The 20,044-nt window shown below is 42.8% G+C and overlaps 1 protein-coding gene across 6 annotated transcripts in view; it reads left to right on the top strand.

Moving 5' to 3' along the window:
* LOC115201085 (vesicle transport through interaction with t-SNAREs homolog 1A) overlaps positions 1-20,044 on the top strand; it is a 171,104-nt gene that overhangs the window by 43,511 nt on the left and 107,549 nt on the right. For 3 of the 6 annotated variants that reach the window (XM_029764361.1, XM_029764363.1, XM_029764364.1), the window contains exons 4-5: positions 89-166; positions 5,621-5,641. In XM_029764361.1, coding sequence (XP_029620221.1) covers positions 89-166; positions 5,621-5,641 — 99 coding nt within the window. The remainder of the gene's footprint in view (positions 1-88; positions 167-5,620; positions 5,642-20,044) is intronic. The other 3 variants (XM_029764359.1, XM_029764362.1, XM_029764365.1) reach the window with 1 other exon arrangement.

Raw genomic sequence — 20,044 nt, 5'->3', positions numbered from 1 at the left:
CCCCCGCTGTTTTCTCTTTCTCCCCTCTTCTGTTCTCTCCTCTTCTGTCTTCATCTTCTTCTCCTTCCTCTTCCTCCTCCCCCTGCAGAAAAGGTCACGTATCGCCTACAGTGATGAGGTGCGGAACGAGCTCCTGGGGGAAGACGCCGGCTCCTCGGAGAGTCAGGTAAGGTGCTAATCAAGCCCCTCAGGTCCCCAGTGTGGGTGGCTGGCCCCGGGTGTGAAAGGGTCAGGGCCTCCTGGGGGCACCTCCTAGGGCCACCAGGGCCACCGCAGCATTGGCACTAAGTCATGCGGAAGGAACACTGTTTAATGCAAAGCTGCCCAGGGTCTGAATGGGCTCCAGGCCTGGGCCCAGCATCTGGGCAACGCCAGATTGGGGCAACCCCCCCCCCCCACAGCTGTTCTCCAGCCGTCTGTGTACTTATCCTCCACCAACACACTATCAGCCGCACACAAACACACAACCAACCTCGTCCCCACAAACGGTGTCTTTCACACTCCTTTAAACACCAGGGGTGGCGAAACCACTCGATGCAGACACTCAGGATAAATAGGATTCTCAGGTTCAATGTTTATAAGCGTTAGTATCAAAAAGTCACTGACAGTTTTTATATTTTACTCGTTATAGTTTGTTGTAAGTGATATTGAAAATCGTAGAATTTTATATTATAATTCTATGCAATTACAGTTGAAAATGTATTCAAATTCATGAAAAGATGTGCGGTGAGTTTTGTAATGAACATTGAAATGTAATTTTAACGTTTTATTTAAACTGTGATGGAGTTCAATACAATGGATTACAAACAACAGATAAAAAGCAAATTAGCCATATTTCTTCCATTGTCACAAAATTATAAGACATGGGAAATGAACAATGCCTTCAAAAACGGTGTTGATTCAGTCATATTGAATATGAGAGAGGAAAAACAAAAGCAAACATCTTAAATAGTGATCTTAATTGCCCAAAATATGCCACATGTTCTTTTAAACTTTGATTGTTTTGAATTATGTCTGAAGTGCTGCATCAAGAAAACACCCCAACAGCTACACAAACCATCTTTTTAACACTTGACGCGGTGCCTATATCTCACCTGCACAGCTGCCACTCACAAACAGACACTCACAACTCTGACCAGCATCCTTTGACAAATGATATATTACCTTAAATGATCCTGTCAGCTTTGCAATAGTCGCTGTGCATCTCAGTCACACACAAACAGACACACGCAAACACAGAGGGAGAAATATGCACATGTGCTCATTTAGTCCCTCAGTACTTTGTAAAAGTACAGTGAGACGGTCTGCAGTTGAGCGGAGCTAAATAAAGTTGTCTCGGCTTTTTTTTTTTTTTTTTTTTTGATAGCTTCCTTATTACCATTTCAATGATGACCCATGCACTGCACATCTTGCAAACATATGTATCGCTAGCCGAGATGTGTAATTGATATGCATATTCCCTGCAAATTAGTGAGACACAGAAGTGACTCTGACATTTTATACAGGAGTTGGAAGTGGATTTGCTGCCAGAACTGTCACATTCAAGACGGTGATGGTTCCTATCAAAATCTTGTCAAAGGGAAAAGAAAAAAGAATATGACCCACATTTCAAATATATATATATTTCCCTTTCATCAAAAACAATTGATGATGAACCCCATTATTGAAATAATTATTCATAGACCTAAGAATATTTTTCATAGGATAATAATTTGTTTAAACAATGGAACCACCCTGATGAGCTCATCTAGAAGGACAATATTATGATGCATGCATTTTAAGTTGTTTTTAGTCTGTTCTGCTGCTTTGTTGAACAATGATACCATTATTTGAAATGATATCACCTCCCTACTATTAAATCTCTGAGTGAATGTTTCTTGAAGTACATTTTAAGATAATTCATTTGTCCAGCCTTCAAGTAATCCCATTTTGTTTGTAGAGCGCTAACATGTCAAGGAATGTTGTTGTAGTTTAATTAAAATACACTTGTCTATGTTTTGTCATTCAGCCATAAATTCAATATCCTCCATGGTTCGCACAAAACCTTCAATTTTCTCAAGTGATTTAATAACCCTCAAGGACGAACGGAAAGCACGGGGAGGCAAATTGTCCCTGAACCAAAGGGAAAAAAGTCCACATTTAGTAAGACAAATTTAGTAAACATCTATAAGCAAATAAAAATGAAATACAAAATACAACAGTTATTCAAGAAATAAATGGAGATTTATAGATCTAGAACAAACTTATGGCATCTTTATGATTGTATTGCTCAGTAACCATAGACCTGTGGTTTGGTGTATACCTATTCCAGAAATAGTTGCTTCAGAATCTTGAATGCTCAAAGCATAACATTTGTACTATAAGTTGAGTCAGTATCAGAATTCTAATATTTGTACATTGTAAAACAGACATTGTCTCACACACACACACACACACACACACACACATTTTTCTATTTACCATGGTGCCATATTTACCTCATTTCCATTTTAAAAACTTCTGGAGATAACACTTGGTCTTGCTGTGAGTGGAGTGCTCGGAACTTCAGTTTTTTGTTTTTTTGATCGAACAAGACGGGAGCGATAGAGAGGATGGGAAAGATGGGGGAGCTTGAGCAAGTCGGTCAATTTAATTCCTGACGATCTGAAAGAGTTCAGGATCATTTCATATAGCTCTGGCTAAACGGATCATTACCAGTCACAAATCTATTCGTTACATGGCAAGGATTTATAGCTAAATAAATAGGGAGTTCTGAAAATGGAGTGTTGGCCCTGCGATAATGGCTAAAGGACGATTTAATAGAGTTGGGCATTTATTCGTTATCTGTATGCGGACAGAGACTGAAATGGCGCTATCACTCTTTTTTTTTAATAACGTGGTAGTCTACCGTTGCACTTTTTTTTCTCCCCTTTCTCACTCGGCATGCAACTCACATACACACACACACACACACACACACACACACACACCCTACCACACACGAACACTCTACGGAATAGTTTCGATTTCAGTCACAGCAGAAGGCTTGGCCACAAGAGATTGTGCTGGTTTGAGCCGGCATGGACCAGATTTTACAGGCTACAAAGGAAGCAGATTACCACTTGTATCGAATTCCGTATTGAATAAAAAAATCTTTGTTTGAAAAATCTGCTGATTATCATAACAGAAAAATTGCAGCAGTGCAATTTTGAATACTGGCTGGCATTACAAAAACACAGGGAAATGCGCTCACGAAGCCGTAATTATAACATTTACAGTTTTCTGTGTTTAACACTTTATTTCTCTCAAGCAAAGCTAGCGTTGTGGGTTACGTTTGAAAAGAATGGTAAAGATTGATGAAAAAAAAGAGAATGCCAAGCACAAAACCCCTCATATATATATATATATATATATATATATATATATATATATATATAGTTTCAGCAAATCCTCCACGAGGACTTACAATCGGCCAAGCAGCACAAATAAGATGGAACAAGTTTTGTTTGGTTCTCATTGAATTGGAGGGAAGGGCTGCGGCGAGTGATCGGCAGCTCTGGCTGGCCTGTTCAAACCCTAAATAGCCACATTTGTAGTGTAGTTTTGAACTTCAGCCTCCTCAATAATGCGTTCAACGCAGGGGGCTGTGACCTTCGAAATAAAGGACAGTTTCCAGTCTGAAAGTGGCCCTTTTTCTCACCGAAAGAAAGAGCGAAGAAAATCGTATTTTTTTGCAATGTTTTTTTTCTCCATTTGTTAGCCTGTCGCTGCCAAGTTCCTCAAGGCCAGTGGCTCACTAAAATGAAGCTATCAGCAGACAAACATTAAGCCGTTTTTACTTTTGCATATTTTCTTTAACTCCTTTTTCTTTCGTTCTATCACGCGTCTGAGCTACTATATGGCTTGGTAGCGGGCTGGAATACATTTATTCTCTTACTTTTTGGACATTTTCATCGTGTTTCCTTTTTTTAAACTCTGTTTACAGAATTACAATAATAAATTATGATATTTGTTATTGGAAATCCTTTCCTAATTCATTTGGGGAAAGCTGATTAAAGTACATACAAGTATTTAAACAACAATTGGACATTTTACTTTGAATTAAGGTGGTAAGAACTGTGATATTCTGTATATTTAAAATAAATTCACTCTTTTTAAGTATCGTTGTCTACAATTGTATATAGCCATATATTAGCTAAAAATATATATTATTATTGAACAGAGACAATAATACTGATGGAGCCACTCCAGATATGGCTGTGTATATTTTCTCTCACTCTCTCAAATCCTAATAGACATCCATCAGAGTAGAATGTAACATTACAGTTACACCGACACAATTGTGCTTAAATTGCTCATCCATTTTTACCGACTGGGTGGCTGCGTCTAACTCTTCGGGGTGAGCACATTTTCAGAAAACGCTTAAGCGTGGAGGAGCCTAGCCTGTCGCTCCTGACGACCGTGGCCACGACAACCAATAGTTTAACATCAATCCCACCACCGAGCCTCTTCTTTCTTCTCGACAATCCCGTTGTATCATTTATGATCCAAGTCCTCCTGCCTCTTTTCTGATAGCAAATGATTTCAAACTAGCAAAAATTCAAAATGACCACCACATACAAAGTGAGATTAGAGGAGAGTAATAGTGGCCCTGAGCCTCCCTTCAGATCTGCCAACCTTTTTAATCTCGAAATGGAGATAATAAAAAAAAATCACCTGCAACGGATGACAAATTAAGAAACCTGTCCTTCCCCTCCTGTACTAATTGATGTTGTGTTCTCCATGTCTTTCCCCTACACAAAGAACAGGTTGTGGCAGAAACATCCTTTTTTAATGGTGATTTAAGCTTGATTGAGCTCGAATTGAATCGTTGCTCTCCTCCAATGTCTGTGTCTCTATTAAAGATAAGGTAACAACAGTAGGACATGGGGATGTTTTCTATTTACTCTGCTTGAATTTGACACACTCTTTTCATCAAAAATGAATAACTAATGCGAAGATTCATTTTTCCTGACTCCCAGTTGTCCTAATAATAAGCTCTGCCTTTATGTATACACAGCAGGCATCTGTATTGCAATATATAAGGAACGTGAAATATTGACAATGTGTCACCAATGATGGACACGTTGGAAACAATGGATTGGCTCTATATTTCACAATCTAGAATAAAAAAAGGCATGTGTCTTTTTTTGCTATTTGCACCGGGACATATAAAATAGAGATTTTCCCTCTATCAAACTTCTATGCATACTGTATCCAAACTGTATTTTCCTACTGTACAGAGTGGGGTCTATTTTCTTCTCCCTTTTTGACACATCAAGTGTTGTGATGTGACTTCCTTGATGGTGCTAGTTTAGACACCGCGAGTCGAGCAATCCATTCCCTCTCTTTGTCTAATGTGACAGCGAGAGAACTTGATCTTTGTTTGTTCAAAAAAGTCTGCATGAGTCTCGTGTTTAGCTTCGTTTAATGTGTTTGTCTGTGATTTCTAAATGCTAAACATGCAAACGGATAAATCGTCAAGGTTAATTCGGTACCCAGCCACATGACTGATCTGCTTCCTGCCATGTCTTTTTCTTTTTATCTTTCTCTCGCTCCCTCCCTCTATTTCTCTCGCTCTCTCTTTGCTTTCACATGGCAGTTGATAAAGTTACGTGAAGAGGTAAGTGCCTCTCTGCCTTTCCTGTTTTTAGATTCCTTTTCGTCTGAATGTCTGTGCCCTCATCTCTGCATCCGTAAGGCCTAGGCTATTTGTGAGGCTCTTATGAAAGCCATTTTCTGTAAAAATCTGAAAAGGAAGATAGTATTTCTGATAGCACACTCTTTTCAAAACAACCTTGAGGAAAAGGCTGGCATAAAGTACACTTCAGAGGGCAACCCTTGGAAAAAAACACACTATTTTATTAGAAAACCATAAGCATCTTTATGCTCAGCAATCATGGTTGCTCAATCTCATGCCTAATTAGTGGATTCCGTATTTTGCCCTTGTTACTTTCATTTAGAACTAACTGTAATCTTGTGTAGTAGTAATGCCATTTGTTGTTGTGGTTTTGTATTTGTTATAGTAATAAAGGAGGTGGCGTGGTCAGTTATCATCAGGGGTGAAAGTAAGGCGGGACGGTCTGGTACGGCGTCCCTGTAAAACAAAGAGTGGGGGTACGCTGTACCGGTGAAATGTGAGCCTTTCACAATTTATACAACGTGCCACATGGAAAATTGTGAATTGACTGGAAACTGGGTGGACTGGAAACCGGGTTGTATACACCTACTCATTCAAGGTTTAAAAAAAAATTATCACTATATTCTACATTGTAGAATAATAATGAAGACATCAATACTATGAAAAAACACATGGAATCATGTAGTAACCAAAAAAAGTGTTAAACAAATTGAAATCAACTCAGGAAAAAAAAGAAACGTCCTCTCACTGTCAACTGCGTTTATTTTCAGCAAACTTAATGTGTAATATTTGTATGAACATAACAAGCTTCAACAACTTAGACATAAACTGAACAAGTTCCACAGACATGTGACTAACAGAAATTGAATGATGTGTCCCTGAACAAAGGGGATGTCAAAATCAAAAGTAACAGTCAGTATCTGGTGTGGCCACCTGCTGAGTTAAGTGCTGCAGTGCATCTGGTCATGGACTGCACCAGATTTGCCAGTTCTTGCTCTGAGATGTTACCCCACTCTTCCACCAAGGCACCTGCAAGTTCCTGGACATTTCTGGGGGGAATGGCCCTCACCCTCCCATCCAACAGGCCCCAGACGTTCTCAATGGGATTGAGATCCGGGCTCTTCGCTGGCCATGGCAGAACACTGACATTCCTGTCATGCAGGAAATCACGCACAGAACGAGCAGTATGGCTGGTGGCAGTGTCATGCTGGAGGGTCATGTCAGGATGAGCCTGCCGAAAGGGTTCCACTTGAGGGAGTAGGATGTCTTCCCTGTAACGCATAGAGTTGAGATTTCCTGCAATGACGACAAGCTCAGTCCGTTGATGCTGTGACACACCTCCCAAGACCATGACGGACCCTCCACCTCCAAATCGATCCCGCTCCAGAGTACAGGCCTCGGTGTAACGCTCATTCCTTCGATGATAAACGCGAATCCGAACATCACCCCTGGTGAGACAAAACCGCGACTCATCAGTGAAGAGCAGTTTTTGCCAGTCCTGTCTGGTCCAGCGACGGTGGGTTTGTGCCCATAGGCGACGTTGTTGCCGGTGATGTCTGGTTAGGACCTGCCTTACAACAGGCCTACAAGCCCTCAGTCCAGCCTCTCTCAGCCTATTGCGGACTGTCTGAGCACTGATGGAGGGATTGTGCGTTCCTGGTGTAACTTGGGCAGTTGTTGTTGCCATCCTGTACCTGTCCCGCAGGTGTGATGTTCGGATGTACCAATCCTGTGCAGGTGTTGTTACACGTGGTCTGCCACTGCGAGGACGATCAGCTCTCTGTCCTGTCACGCTGTCTTAGGTGTCTCACAGTACGGACATTGCAATTTATTGCCCTGACCACATTGCAATCCTCATGCCTCCTTGCAGCATGCATAAGGCACGTTCACGCAGATGAACAGGGACCCTGGGCATCTTTCTTTTGGTGTTTTTCAGACTCAGTAGAAAGGCCTCTTTAGTGTCTTAAGTTTTTATAACTGTGACCTTAACTGCCCGTCTGTAAGCTGTTAGTGTCTTAATGACCGTTCCACAGGTGCAAGTTCATTAATTGTTTATGGTTCATTGAACAAGCATGGTAAACAGTGTTTAAACCCTTTACAATGAAGATCTGTGAAGTTATTTGCCCACGGGGGACCAGTACGGAGAAAAACATGTATGAAATGTATGCATTCACTACTGTAAGTCGCTCTGGATAAGAGCGTCTGCTAAATGACTAAAATGTAATTTGGATTTTTACGAATTATCTTTGAAAGACAGTGTCCTGAAAAATGGACGTTTATATTTTATATTTGAGATTCTTCAAAGTAGCCACCCTTTTCCTTGATGACAGCTTTGCACACTCTTGGCATTCTCTCAACCAGCTTCATGAGGTAGTCACCTGGAATGCATTTCAATTAACAGGTGTGCCTTGTTAAAAGTTATTTTGTGGAATTTCTTTCCTTCTTAATGCGTTTGAGACAATCAGTTGTGTTGTGACAAGGTAGGGTGGTATACAGAAGATAGCCCTATTTGGTAAAATACCAGGTCCATATTATGGCAAGAACCACTCAAATAAGCAAAGAGAAATGCAAGTCAATCATTACATTAAGACATGAAGGTCAGTCAATACGGAAAATTTCAAGAACTTTGAACGTTTCTTCAAGTGCAGTCGCAAACCCGTCAAGCACTATGAAACTGACTCTTATGAGGACCGCCACTGTAAAGGAAGACCCAGAGTTGACTCTGCTGCAGAGGATAAGTTCATTAGAGTTACCAGCCTCAGAAATTGCAGCCCAAATAAATGCTTCACAGATTTCAGGTAACAGACAAATCTCAACAACAACTGTTCAGAGGACACTGCTTGAATCAGACCTTCATGGTCGAATTGCTACAAACAAACCACTACTGAAAGACACCAATAAGAAGAAGAGACTTGCTTGGGCCAAGTGGAAATCTGTCCTTTGGTCTGATGAGTCCAATTTTTTATATTTTTGGTTCCATCGAAGTGTCTTTGTGAGATGCAGAGTAGGTGAACGGATGATCTCTGCATGTGTGGTTCCCACCGTGAAGCAAGGAGGAGGAGGTGTGATGGTGTGGGGGTGCATTGCTAGTGACACTGTTGGCGATTTATTTAGAATTCAAGGCATACCTAACCATTATGGCTACCACAGCATTCTGCAGCGACATGCCATCCCATCTGGTTTGCTCTTAGTGGGACTATAATTGGTTTTATAACAGGACAATGACCCAACACACCTTCAGGCTGTGTAAGGGCTATTTGACCAAGAAGGAGAATGATGGAGTGCTGCATCAGATGACCTGGCCTCCACAATCACCTGACCTCAACCCAATTGAGATGGTTTGGGATCAGTTGGACTGCAGAGTGAAGGAAAAGCAACCAACAAGTGCTCAGCATATGTGGGAACTCCTTAAAAACTGTTGGAATAGCATTCCAGGTGAAGCTGGTTGAGAGAATGCCAATAGTGTGCAAAGCTGTCATCAAGGCAAAGGGTGGCTACTTTTTGAAGAATATAAAATGTATTTTGATTTGTTTAGCACATTGTTTGGTTTCTGCATGATTCCATATGTGTTATTTCATAGTTTTATGTCTTCACTATTATTCTACCATGTAGAACATTTTAAGAAGAAGAACCCTTGAATGAGTAGGTGTCCAAACTTTCGACTGGTACTGTAGGTATTTTGTAACTGATGTTTCTTTCATTCATCATATTGCGGGTGCAAGGTGTACTGTTAGTGTTCGGATGCTGAAATTATTTTATGAGTGAACAAATGTGCGCAGGTAGCCTACAGGAGCGCCTTTGTCAAGTGATTTTTTTTTTTGACAATCAGATGAAAACAACATAACCGGTTGCGTTTATGCCACATTAAAAGGCATAGGCGGCATCTCTATAAGGCTTGGGGAAGCCAAGCTTTCTCTAAAGTAAATTAAATTGCCAAAATGATATAGCCTAATTAGCATACTCCTGTCTATACAGAAATAAATAAAAAACATTCAAAATAGCCTACTACACCAGAAAGCATGATTTGGCCAAAGAGGATCATTAGCTTCTTATAAAACAAAGCTGTGGATTGTTTTAAATGGTGTAACCTACGGTCGGGATGGCCCGCAATTTGGGCAGTGCGCACTGCAAATACCAAATAGATGATTGTTAAATTGCGACTGTCAGTGAAAAAGCAGAGGCCCAGCCAGGCATATTGCAATATTTAAAAATACAATTGTGGGAGAACTGTTTGGAAAGCAAATGGCTATTGCTGTATTGAGATGACAATGAAATGACTCCAATATGTCTTCAAGTTATCAAAATTCTTAACTTAAATGAGCGAACAGTAGCCTATCTTATTGGTACCAGCGTCGGCCATATGCCCGATGAGTGTGCGTATTCACTGTCTTTTTAATCTACTTTCATCCCTGGTTATCAGTATAATTAAGATATTAGTTAGATACCTTCTTTACGATATTTCAATGTAATCAATGAATACACTCTGGATTGGTGCTTTTTTTTCTGGCTTATTTGATCATTTCATCGATCATTTCATTTAGCAATACGGCATCTAATGAGACTTTGACGATGGTGAAACAGCCTACAGGGAGGAGGTCAAAGGTTGTGGACTACACGAAATGCAGGGCCGAGCACGCCTCCATCCACATCGGCGGGTCTGTAGTGGAGCAGGCCGGGAGCTTCAAGTTCCTCGGTGTCCACCTCACTAAGGGAATTATCATGGTCCACACAGACGAACACAGTCGTAAAGAGGGCACGACAATGCCGCTTCCCCCTCGGGAGGCTGAAAAGATTCAGCAGGGGCCCTCAGATCTTTAAAAAGTTCTACAGCTGCACCATTGAGATCATCTTGACCTGCTGCATCACCGCTTGGTACGGCAACTGCTTGGCATCCGACCGCAAGGCGCTAACGGAGGGTAGTGCGTACAGCACAGTACATAACTGCGGCCGAGCTCTCTGCCATCCAGGACCTCTTTACCTGGTGGTGTCAAAGGAAGGCTCTAAACATTTTCTAAGACTCCAGCCACCCAAGTCATAGACTTTTCTCTCTGCTACCGCACGGCAAGCGGTACTGATGCGCCAAGTCTGGAACCAACAGGACCCTAAACAGCTTCTACCCCCAAGCCATAAGACTGCTAAATAGTCCGGGTAGCTATTGGTTAACTATTTAACTATCTGCATTGACCCTTTTTGCAGTCCCCTTTGACTCATCACATACGCTGCTGTTACTGTTTAATATATATCCTGTTGGCTAGTCACTTTATCCCTACCTATATGTACATGTCTACCTCGTACCTCTGCACATCAACACGGTACTGGTGCCCCGTGTATATAGCCGAGGTTATCGTTACTCATTCTGTATTTATTCCTACTGTTATTATTTTTCCATTTTTCTCTCTGTTTTGGTGGGAGGGTCCCGTAAGTAAGACTTTCACTGTTAGTCCTCGCCTGTTGTTGACTGAGCATGTGACGATTTTGATTTGTTGAAATGTCTTTGAAGGCTCAAAATGATCTTGCCTCAAAGTTTTCTATCCTCCAGCTTTTGTGTTTATGTTGGCCTGCCTGTACAGTACATATCTTTGACTTTGTAATATGGTTTTGTGTAACATGTGGCCTGTGGAAGCTTTATCACTGTAATGTGATCAGAGAGAGGATCTCCTATCTGCAATCCTCGCTCAACAATCTAGCACCGTCAGCAGGACCCCTTGATGCCGCCCCCCGCCATTGCTACTCCGCCGTTCAATACGTTTCTTACAGGATACCGTTGAATAGGCAGAGTGCTTGGTTTTATATGATGAGACTGACAGTCGAGGGGAGTGAATTGTCCCTTCTGGTTTGAACCCAAATGAACACTGACTGGGAGTCAGCGTGGTTGGCGGCCATGGGCTGCTTGATAGCTGGTGAAAGACCACATGGGCTGACATGAGATGTAATGTATGACCTGATTGGAGTTCAGTTTGGTACGCTCAAACATTGCATTCACCATTTATATTCAAACCGACCGCAAACGGCGGTTGTTTCTTCTGATGTAGGTTTATTAGCGATATACACTGAGTGTACAAAACATTAGGAACACCATCCTAACATTGAGTTGCACCCCCTTTTGCCCTCAGAACAGCCTCAGTTCGTCGAGGTATGGACTCTACAATGTGTCAAGCATTCCACAGGGATGCTGGCCCATGTTTACTCCAACGCTTCCCACGGTTGTGTCAAGTTGTCTGGATGTCCTTTTGGGTGGTGGACCATTCTTGATACACACAGGAAACTGTTGAGCGTGAAAAAAAACCAGCAGCGTTGCAGTTCTTGACACACTCAAACCTGTGTGCCTGGCAGCCACTACCACACCCCGCTCAAAGACACATCTTTTGTCTTGCCCATTCACCCTCTGAGTAGAACAAATGCACAATCCATGTCTCAATTGTCTCAAGGTTAACAAATCATTCCTTAAAAGAGCAGGTGTTTTTAATGTTTTGTACACTCAGTGTAGGTCTGTGTGAACTTGCTAGAGTAAAATGATCATCACTCGTTCTATTAGCTGACCAGATTCCTCTTTTCAATTGTCATTCAGAAACAAGAACAAGACACATTCTTAATTGTCCACAGGAATATCTATTGCTATCCATTGTTGCTTTGTTGTGATAAACAAAAATATGCTTATAAAGATGAATTGGCCATGCTTAAGCAAATCTTTTGGAGCATCGCTTTAGGCAACATGATATTTGCATTTCCTCTGTCAAATCAAATGTTTTCGTCACATGCTTAGTAAACAACTGGTGTAGACTAACAGTGAAATGCCTACTTACTGGTCCTTCCCAACAATGCAGAGAGAGAGAACATTTAGGAAAAGTAGAAAAGTAATAACATGTAATAATAAATACACAATGAGTAACAAAATCTGGGCTATATACACAGGTTACCAGTACTGAGTCGATGTGCAGGGGTACGAGGTAATTGAGGTAGATCCAGGTGTGTACAAATAACTAGGAACAAAGTGTCTAGGCAACAGGATAGATGATAAACAGTAGCAGCAGCGTATGTGAAAGCAAAAAAGAAATGGTGCAAAAAGGGTCTATGCTGGTTGTCCGGGTAGCTATTTGGTTAACTATTGAACTAACTATTTAGTCTTATGTCTTGGGGGTAAAAGCTCTTCAGGGTTCTGTTGGTTCCAGCCTTGGTGCATCGGTACTGCTTTCCGTGCGGTAGCAGGAAACAGTCTATAACTTGGGTGGCTGGAGTCTTTGACAATCTTTAGGGGCATTCCTCTGACACCGCCTGGTATAGAGGTCCTGGATGGCAGGGAGCTCGCCCCCAGTGATCTACTGGGCCATATGCACTACCCTCTGTAGTGCCTTGCGGTCGGATGCCAAGCAGTTGCCACACCAAGCGGTGATGCAGCAAGTCAAGATGCTCTCAATGGTGCAGCTGTAGAACTTTTTGAGGATCTGAGGACCCATGCCAAATCTTTTCAGCCTCCTGAGGGGGAAGAGGTGTTGTCATGCCCTCTTCACGACTGTCTTGGTGTGTGTGGACCACAATAGATCCTTAGTGATGTGGACACCGAGGAACTTGAAGCTCTCAACCCGCTCCACTACAGTCCCATCAATATGAATGGGGTCGTGCCCGGAACTCCGTTTCTTATAGTCCACAATCAGCTCCTTTGTCTTACTATCATTGAGGGAGAGGTTGTTGTCTGAACCTGTGTGTGTGCTTGTGTTTTAAGGGCGTCTGTGAATGTGTATATGCAGGATTCTTAGCATTTGTGAATGTTTTTGTTGTATTTCATACTATTTCTATCAAAGCCTCCATTCAGGTCCATTCATAATTTAGAACCCTCACTACAGTTCTCTCCAGACTTCTTTTCGTTTGCTTTTGTCTCCCCTTCCCTCCACCTTGACACAGTGCTTTTCCACACAGTGCTTTTCCCAGTTGCCCCAGGTCAGGAGACACCTTTCGTTACCTCACCTGTTCTTCCCCTTTGGAACGCACTGCTATTTAATTTGGTTTGATTCGCGCCCTCTTCACCATCTCAACCCTTCTGTCGACTCCTTTTTCCTCCCGTTCTTCCTGCTTTTGAATCAAAGACTGGCGCAGCTTATATACACTTAAGCCCCCTTTTAAAAACTATACTTTTTCCTCAGCTGGAAAACATGTTTAAATATTTAGCACCCATATTCACAGCTGTTTGACACTTGTAATTCCTCGTCTTACAAGTCCCAAACAAACCGCAGAGAAGATCACACAGTCAGTCTGAATCACAGCTGTCATCAGTATTCACTTCGACTCTCCCCCCTTATTGAAATAATAAGGAATCATCTGAACTTTGGAAAATGGTGATAGTAACCGCTGGTGTTTGATATTTAATAAAAGGCAGCAGAAAATGGAAGGAAGAAATTCTTTTGAGCTGCAGCTGCATTGTTCTGGGGCTGTCTGTTAATAACTTACAACTGAAGTGCGGTTCTCCACGGGAAAAAAAACAAAACAAAAACAAATCCAATTTTTATAGTTCCTAAGAAGGTCTTTGTTTCAAATGTAGGTGTCAGATAAAAAGGCATATGCGGAAATGGGGAAGGGGCGCGCACCAATGCACTCGCAGACGCACAATATTTATCATGGACTGTTTTTAAATCATTTGATGTTTAGCTGCATGAGAAGAAGAAGAACAATTATTTCGATAACGGGCCATTATCATTTCTTTAGGAGGTACGGTATATGGCAGGTATTTATTTATAGGTCAATGTGTATGCGTCTGTGTATATGCATCCCTATGTGTGTCTGCTCGTATGAGTGCACGTGTTTGTGTGTTTATTCTTGTGATGTTTTGGTGACTCGGCTCCTCTGTCAAAGCCACAGGGGTAAAGGCTTGATATTGTCTGTTGTAGCTCACCAGGAGTGGCCAGTAACTTGGCACATTTTTTAAATGAGTAGCAGGGAAGATTCTGGCACTGACTGGGTGGCTTAGGGAAACGCACAATCACATTTCTGATGGGAGAAATTCTGCCCTTAGTCCGTCCTCTTGTCCCATTGCATAAGTAGAGAGATGGTTGTACAGGTAAAGTTGTGTTTTAATTTTTTTATTTGTTGTTTTCAAATGTAGATATTAGGTTATGGATTTGGGACCTGTTTAGTACTCATACCTACAAATGCATTTGATAACTGTTTCATGTATGAGGACCACCCTAGTTTGCCGCCTAGTTCGCTATATATACAAAAGTATGTGGACACCCCTTCAAATTAGTAGATTTGGCTATTTCAGCCACACCCGGCCTTACTGAAATGATCAATGGCCTTACTGAGAAGCTCAGTGGCTTTCAACGTGGCACCGTCATAGGATGCCACCTTTCCAACAAGTCAGTTAGTCAAATTTCTGACCGGCTAGAGCTGCCCCGGTCAACTGTAAGTGCTGTTATTGTGAAGTGGAAATGTCTTGGTGCAACAACGGCTCAGCTGGTAGTTGCTCCTTAACACCTGCCAGCCTAACCCGGAAGCCACGCTCCTTAACACCTGCCAGCCTAACCCGGAAGCCATGCTCCTTAACACCTGCCAGCCTAACCCGGAAGCCATGCTCCTTAACACCTGCCAGCCTAACCCGGAAGCCACGCTCCTTAACTCCTGCCAGCCTAACCCGGAAGCCATGCTCCTTAACACCTACCAGCCTAACCCGGAAGCCACGCTCCTTAACTCCTGCCAGCCTAACCCGGAAGCCACGCTCCTTAACTCCTGCCAGCCTAACCCGGAAGCCACGCTCCTTAACTCCTGCCAGCCTAACCCGGAAGCCACGCTCCTTAACTCCTGCCAGCCTAACCCGGAAGCCACGCTCCTTAACTCCTGCCAGCCTAACCCGGAAGCCACGCTCCTTAACACCTGCCAGCCTAACCCGGAAGCCACGCTCCTTAACACCTGCCAGCCTAACCCGGAAGCCACGCTCCTTAACACCTGCCAGCCTAACCCGGAAGCCACGCTCCTTAACACCTGCCAGCCTAACCCGGAAGCCACGCTCCTTAACACCTGCCAGCCTAACCCGGAAGCCAGCCGCACCAATGTGTTGGAGTAAACACCGCTTAACTGGTGACCGGGGTCAGCCTGCAGGCCCCCAGCCTGCCACAAGGAGTCACTAGAGCGCGATGAGCCAAGTAAAGCCCCACCGGCCAAACCCTCCCCTAACCTGGACGATGCTGGGCCAATTGCGCGCCGTCCTATGGGACTCCCGGCCACTGCCAGTTGTGGCACAGCCCGGGAATGAACGTGGGTCTGTAGTAACGCCTCTAGCACTGGGATGCAGTGCGCCACTCGGGAGGCTCAGTGAAGCGAAGTCTTAATGCTACAGCATTCAATGACATTCTAGACAATTCTGTGCTTCCTTATTTGTGGCAACAGTTTGGGGAAGACCCTTTCCTGTTTCAGCATGACAATGCCACCGTGCACAAAGCGAAGTCCATACAGAAATGGTTTGTTGAGATCGGTGTGGAAGAACTTGAGAGCACTGACCTCAACCCCATCAAATTGGAACGCCGAGCCGGTCCTAAACATCAGTGCCAGACCTCACAAATGCTCTTGTGGCTGAATGAAAGCAAGTCCCTGCAGCAGTGTTCCAACATCTAGTGGAAAGCCTTCCCTTATAGCAGCGAAGGTGGGACCCACGCCATATTAATGCCTTTGATTTTGGAATGAGATGTTCGACTAGCAGGTGTCCACTCACTTTTGGTTACTTTCCTGTTGGTTGGTTTATATCTCTGGCTGAAGTCGTCATATGACCGGTGATGTGGTGTCGTTACTGGATCTGTGCCGGCTGGGCTGCACTCTCACCCCTTCCATCAGGTTACGTCAGCGTCAAACCTGGCTGGGCACATTATTCTAATGACCCCCCTCCCACCCCAACTCACAACCGCTACCACCAGCACATCCCCGAATAACCCCCCCACCGAAAAGTAGACAGAACGAGGGAGAGAGAGATAGCGGGAGAGAGAAATTCAGGGAAATGCTTTGAAGTGGCTTTTCACCGCAGCGAGTCTGCTGGCCGTCTCCCCGAGACGTGTCACCTTTGCCGAGAGGGAATAGGAAAATCACGTTTCCAATGGTAATGATAACATACTAATCACTTGAGCTCTTTGAAGAACGGGGGAGTGAGCTACTCTGTCAGTATCCCCGGCTTCCTTGTGCTCCGAGGCACACAGGCACAGCCATGGTCTAGGTGTATTAGCTTAAGCGTTGCATGTCAATACGTCCCCTCCATCTCCGCTGATCCATAGGGGCTCATTAAGCCGAGCTGACTCCCTTCTCTCTCCCTGCACGGCGCGCATCGGCACACCACCATCACACTGCACACCCAGCCACCCACCACCCGCTAACCCCCTTCTCTCTCTCCCTCCCTCCCTCCTTCTCTCCACCTCACTCTCTCCCACCAACATCCTCCGCCCCTCCCTCCCTTTAACTATTAAAAGTATTTCTGCAGTTTTAAATGACATCTGTCAACCAGCAAGGAGAACACGGGTGAAAAAAAAAAAGGCCTTTTTTTTTTTCTTCTTCTCTGTTCCCATCCCTCTGATTGTCAAAGTTTGAAAAGTGGGATGTCGTCTTATTTCATCTATTTTATTTCCTTGGAGTGATTAGCTGGTACACATTTTTGACAGGTTAACTAGAACTAGAGATTCCAGTGCTCCTCTCTCTCTTTCAAAACGGGTGGAAACCCCTTTCAGAGAGTTACCATTCATCTGAGTGGTGGATCTATGGTACGTCTATGGTAGCCTTGTTGGGCTTGCATAACATAACTCGTGTTAAAAGGGTTTAAAACGTCACACATGTAGGTTCAGTAAAGACATGACTACTGAAAGACTGGAGAATCCCAAGGCAAATTACCTATATGTAGGCCTAGATGTATAATTGAGTTCAGGTTATTATAAAAGATGGTACAGCCCTTGACTGTGACTTTTCCGCATAACTATCTGAATGGCTTGTTAGGACCATTTTTATAATGTAATAATACAATGACATTGAATGTGGTGATTAGCAAATAAATGCAAGACAGTTTTTTTTATTTTTTTATTAACGCAGCTCATTTTACAAAACATATTTCTAGCTTTGCGAACACGACAGTGGTTAAATATGTTTTTGTGAATGTGACAACATTTGTGACTCCACAGATTGATTACATTTGTGACCAGCATTTTACGCATTTGTGTCTTTCTTTACGTTTGTGAGTTGTGTTTTACGGTCAAATTGTGCAGATTAATGATCTGGCATCCAGATTTGGACATCTTCAGTTATCTTTAAAAAATATATTTGAAAATTCTATCTTTCTTTCCTCGTTGCTCTCATTCCTTCGCTAGCACCCTTTCCTCGCCTCCTTTTCTCCTTTCTTAGCCTATTTCTTTTCTCCCTTTCCTTCCATTCCTCCCCTCCTTAGCTTTCCTAGCTCCCTTTCCTTGTTTCCTTTCCTAGCACCATTTCCTTTCTTCTTTTCCTAACTCCCTTTCCTAGCAAAGGAGGAAATTAATCTATGAAAGGTGGGAAATAAATGGGTCTAGGAAAGGAAACAAGGAAAGGAAATGGGGGAAGCAACTCACAAATGTAATTAGTCACAAATATACTGAACAAAAATATAAATTGGACAACTTCAAAGATTTTAGTTCATATAAGGAAATCTGTCAATTGAAATAAATAAATAAAGTCCTAATCTATTGATTTCACATGACTGGGAATACAAATATGCATCTGTTGGTCACAAAAGAAATGTAGGGGTGTGGATCAGAAAACCAGTCTGTATCTGGTGGGACCACCATTTGCCTCATGCAGCGTGACACATCTCCTTCGCAGAGAGCTGATCAGGATGTTGATTTGTTGCCTGTGGAATGCTGTCCCACTTATCTTCAATGGCTGTGTGAAGTTGCTGGATATTGTTGGGAACTGGAACACGCTGTCGTACACGTCGATCCACAGCATTCCAAACGTGCTCAATGGGTGACATGTCTGCTATGCAGGCCATGGAAGAACTGGGACATTTTCAGCTAACATAAATTGTGTACGGATCCTTGCAACATGGGGCTTTGCGTTATCATGCTGAAGCATGAGGTGATGGCAGTGGATGAATGGCACAACAATGGGCCTCAGTCTCTCATCACGATATCTCTGTGCATTCAAATTTCCATTGATAAAATGCAATTGTGCTCGTTGTCTGTAGCTTATGCCTGCCTGCCCATACCATAATCCCATCGCCACCATGACGCACTGTGTTCACAACGTTGACATCAGCAAACCACTCACCCACACGACGCCATACACGTGATCTGCTATTGTGAGGCCGGTTGGACGCCAAATTCTCTAAAACGATTTTGGAGGCGGCTTTTGGTAGAGAAATGAGCATTCAATTATCTGGCAACATCTCTGGTGGACATTAATGCAGTCGGCATGCCAATTGCACACTCCCTCAAAACGTGAGACATCTGTGGCATTGTGTTGTGCAGCAAAACTGCACATTTTAGTGGCCTTTTATTGTCCCCAGCACAAGGTGCACGTGTGTAATGATCATGCTGTTTAATCAGTTTCTTGATATGTCACACCTGTCAGGTGGATGGATTATCTTGGCAAAGAAGAAATGCTCACTAACAGGGATGTAAACAAATTTGTGCACAACATTTGAGAGACAGCTTTTTGTGCGTATGGAAAATGTCTGGGATCTTTTATTTCAACTCATGAAACATGGGACCAACACTTTACATGTTGCGTTTTATATTTTTGTTCAGTGTACATAAAATGCAGGTCACAAATGCTGTCCCATTTCAAAAATGTGCTCTTAATTCAACGAATGTATTTGCTAATCATCATTTGTTTTTTTGTTAACGATGACTCGTATGCTTTTAGATCATGACATATGTTTGTGAAACTACACGGGCATATTTACAGACTGGGATCTGTATTTGCAGATAATTTTTTGTTGTTGTGGTTTATGACTCACTACTCAACCACTTATAACAGGGGCCCAATATGTATGGAAAGTTTTGTTCAAATGGAAAAGGGATGCGGTCAAAACAGGGATTGAAATCAAACGGAACGACCTGTCTTCCAGAAGAGAACGGCTCGGGGTGGATGTTGGCCATGTCATTCACTGATATTGTTGAATGTTGAATGCCAAATGTAATATTCTATGACAACTCCGACCAGTGTCTCGATAAACAAAACGCCTCTGTCTTTGAAAAATGATCAAATCAATCACTAGCTTATTTAAGAAACACAAAGTACCTTGATACCCCTTTTTAGAACTGCTGTATATCGTTTCAATGGGCAGCCTTGTCAGTTGTTGATACCTAATGAGTAAGTCAACATACTGTGTACAAGGCTTGATATGCTGTTGTGAAGATGTATTCTGGAACTGGAACTCGTGGTTGTAAGGAT

Source organism: Salmo trutta, chromosome 10 (genome assembly GCF_901001165.1).
Source record: "Salmo trutta chromosome 10, fSalTru1.1, whole genome shotgun sequence".
Lineage (NCBI taxonomy): Eukaryota > Metazoa > Chordata > Actinopteri > Salmoniformes > Salmonidae > Salmo > Salmo trutta.
The sequence above is the reverse complement of the archived record's forward strand: the minus strand, read 5'-3'. Positions and strand labels throughout refer to the sequence as shown.